This window comes from Trichinella spiralis (genome assembly GCF_000181795.1).
Source record: "Trichinella spiralis strain ISS 195 chromosome Unknown Scfld9, whole genome shotgun sequence".
In the NCBI taxonomy this organism is placed as follows: Eukaryota; Metazoa; Nematoda; class Enoplea; order Trichinellida; family Trichinellidae; genus Trichinella; species Trichinella spiralis.
In genome coordinates this window covers 1,703,536-1,707,221 of record NW_003526948.1, presented here as the reverse complement: position 1 = coordinate 1,707,221, position 3,686 = coordinate 1,703,536, and the positions used below count along the sequence as shown (strand labels likewise).

The 3,686-nt window shown below is 31.7% G+C and overlaps 2 protein-coding genes across 2 annotated transcripts; both read right to left on the bottom strand.

Annotated features, from left to right (window-relative positions):
• Positions 1-16: 16 nt before the first annotated feature.
• Tsp_11569a (conserved hypothetical protein) lies at positions 17-349 on the bottom strand (the record flags this gene model as incomplete). Its single annotated transcript, XM_003371433.1, has 2 exons — positions 251-349; positions 17-153 (listed from the first exon to the last, which is right to left on the bottom strand). Coding segments are annotated over exons 1-2 (236 nt in total), but the record flags the coding sequence as incomplete, so codon positions are not given.
• Positions 350-397: 48 nt separating this feature from the next.
• Positions 398-2,829, bottom strand: Tsp_11568 (conserved hypothetical protein; the record flags this gene model as incomplete). The annotated part of the gene is made up of 8 exons (XM_003371432.1): positions 398-549; positions 766-867; positions 1,090-1,175; positions 1,579-1,617; positions 1,682-1,898; positions 1,951-2,067; positions 2,181-2,415; positions 2,543-2,829. Coding segments are annotated over 8 exons (1,235 nt in total), but the record flags the coding sequence as incomplete, so codon positions are not given.
• Between the last annotated feature and the right edge of the window lie 857 nt (positions 2,830-3,686).

Here is a 3,686-nt window from a genome sequence, read left to right as displayed (position 1 = left end):
TCGACGAATCGCTTACTTGCATCGGGCAAAATGATTGTGGCGATTGGTCATACGAGGGTCATCTTTGCAATGTGACCCAACGGCCGTTTCTGGTTCACATGAGCAAGCACGTTGGTGTTGATAAAAAAATTGGTTACGAGTGCGGCTGCCATTCTGGTTTTCACTTATATGAAAACATAACTTCTCGCATGGGTGACGTTTGTTTTTTTCCCTTCTTTTAAACATTACAAACTTGTTCTCACTCATATACATGTCTGTATTTTTCCTTTATATTTGTATTTATCGTTCTGACTGAGACATTGATAAATGCACCAAGACTTATCCTTGTCCCCACATATGATACTTTCATTATAATTACTTGTACGTTAATTTCATACCTTATGGACTGCTATGATATTTATATGGTATTATGTGCACTGTATGATATAGATATAATACGTTCAAATCTAAACCACGGTGGATATCGTTTCATGGGTTGTGTGTTATCCATTGACTTCATTCTATCTTCGAGTCGTAATTCGTATAGTACAGTCAATTCATCGAGAATGACTAAACAAATAAAGATTTGAAAACTACGTGCATTACATACAGATATACATTTTCTGTGATATATATATTTATATATATCATGGAAAATAAGAAAGTAATCGCAGCATAGTAAAATTTTAAAATAATTAAATGAATGTTAATTTCAAAACATTCTCAACTGCTATGATATTTATACATTATTATGTAAACTGCATGATATAAATATAATATGTTCACCTTTAAACCACATTGGATATTGTTTCACGGGTTGTGTGTCATCGATTGTCTTCATTTTATCTTCGACTGGTAATTTTTGTTCAGTATTTTCCTGAACAATGTCTAAACAAATAAAGATTTGAAAACTACGTGCATTACATACAGATATACATTTTCTGTGATATATATTTATATATATATATATATCATGGAAAATAAGAAAGTAATCACAGCATAGTAAAATTTTTAAAAAATTAAATGAATGTTAATTTCAAAACATTCTCAACTGCTATGATATTTATACATTATTATGTAAACTGTACGATATAAATGTAATATGTTCACCTATCAAACACAAGTTTTCAAAAGCTGTATTCATAGCTGTATCGTCCTCTTGGTGGCTAGAATCAATATGGGCTTTTCGTTGATTTCTAAAAGATATAATACTTTCATAATATGTAATAAAATAGAGTGAAACCTGAAAATGCAGCATCTGTGAAATGTCGTGCAATACTTGAGAACGTTGAAATTTGTGTAATTTAAGTTGTAAAATTTATAAACAAAAGTGAAAAAGATGAACAACTAAATGATTTCAGATCCACCTAGAAATTAATTATTATTAGCTTGACGTCACAAACTCAACGATTCTCAGTGCATTCATCGGCAGAAGTAATATACTGATTAAATTGATGGAGGCGCAAATTATCAAACTAGTCATGCAAAAAAAAAATATAATTGCTATTCTAAATGATTATTAATAAACTGCTCTTCAACATTTTCATTAATTTTAGTACTTACTCCAAAATTTCTAACAATTTCTCAGATTTGAAAAACGTCGGTTGCACATTTTGAATTTGCCGGAAGATCTCTTTCCTAAATAAAAAGTGATAACTAGATATACTACCCTTCATCCATTATTTTCTTATATCATGATTACAGTGCAATAAATGATTCTTCTTTTGCACATGGAAAATCTACAGTCGACAGCAAGGTGTGATGACTGCAGCCGATCGGAAATTGTACCTCTACTGCATCGCAGTTCATTAGCGGTGGCAAAACAATGTCTTCTTCATTTTTCTGCTCATTGCATAATACAACTGTGTTTATGAAATCTTCCATAAGCAACAGCTGCGGGGGAATTCCCAATCTTCGATCTAAAAAATAATTCAGGAAACAAAATTTTTAAATTCAAAAACGCTTATTTACCTTTCGCCCAGATAAATCTCATTACTTCTGCCACTGCAGAGTATTTCAATCCTTCGCAAACTAGGTAGCTGCTTTCTTTTAGAATATCTTTAACATCCAACGGGAGCGACCACTCCTCTAAATCAAGCACATAAATACAAACACGTTTAATTATCATTGAGATATATTCTTTGGATGTTTCGAAATTAAATAATTCATTTTAATAAAAACGAACAAAGAACTGAAATTACCGGTGTCAATAGTAACACCAGCCGTTTTAATAATTCCGAACTCCAACTTGAATTTCAGTAAGTCGATTTCAACAAATCTGCTATCTACTACAGTATCCCCACTGAATGATACGCCGATTAAAGCGTATGAAAGTTGAAGATTCAAATTTCTCCTCGATAACTTGAATGAATTTAAAAATAAGGACGAAGCATGACGTCGCATACTTTGAAATTTGGGATCATCCAGATTTTCAAACTATAAACGAAACATTGTATTAATTTTAACATCAACAACGGTTTTGCTTAAAACCGTTACTGTTAAAAACAACAACCTACTTCCAGCTACCTAAACAGCTAGCCACAAGTAAATGAAAGAAACTTACGCGTGGAAACATATGCTCGAATGGGACGTGACGAGTTCTTTGTCCCTTATCACATTGCACACTGTGTAAAAGTAGATACAACAATTTATGGGGTTGAAAATTTCTGTTCGACTGCAGCTTCAGTTTCCATTCGTCCTTTTCCTGTTCGCTCATTACAGACCATTTTTGGTCGCACATTCGAAAAAATGATTCCAATTCTTGCCTGTCCGCGGTAGCGGAGTAATTCGTTAAATTCCAATTCATGTAAAACAAGAAACCGGTGACTTTGCGACGCGGCATCTCTAGATCTGCAAAATAACACTATAGCAGATATAGTAACAGTTTAAGCTTGAATTCAAAAATCAGAACTTCACTGGATGTAAATTACTTTATCATGATTATGAAAAAAAGGTAAAATAGATTAGCAGAAAAATTTCAAGCATTCTGACAGACACATCGTACATAACAATAAACAAATTAAAAGAGCATCACTAAGCGACTCAATGAATAATAAACAGGAAAAACAACTATAACAAAAATATAGCATCTTAATCTTAATATAAATTAATAAAAATTGAAATTCATAAACGCGTTTATTAAGAAAACAACAGCGTATACAATTGAAAAAGAAAAGGCTTAAACACATGTTTCAAAACACAAAACAAGAAACAGTTCGCATGTGAATTCATTTTCTATTTCCAAAATCAATAACGGCTGAATATACTAATAATTAGTGAGATAAAAATAAACAGTTGATTACATAACATACAACTATAATGTCTTCGATTGATATATACGAAAAGGCAGCGTTTTGGTTACCTATGTGGATAACGGTAAACAGAAAATGAGCTCACGCAGGGAAGAAAGCAGACAAAAATAAAACAGCAACACATTGTACATTAAGAAAAATAAAAAGAAATACATTAATAAAAATACAAAAACTAAGATAAAAAAAACAAAAAGTTCACTTCAAAATAATGTAAACTAACGAACAAAAAGGGAAAATGGACACATCATTTTATAAATACTGTAATAAAATATATGCAAGAACAATATGTGCAACGTGCCAGCATTAGAGGCACATTATTCCACAACTACTGCACAGATTTCACCCAAACTCTGAAATACATTATAATAAATCAATGCGAATGCATAAAAATCAGAA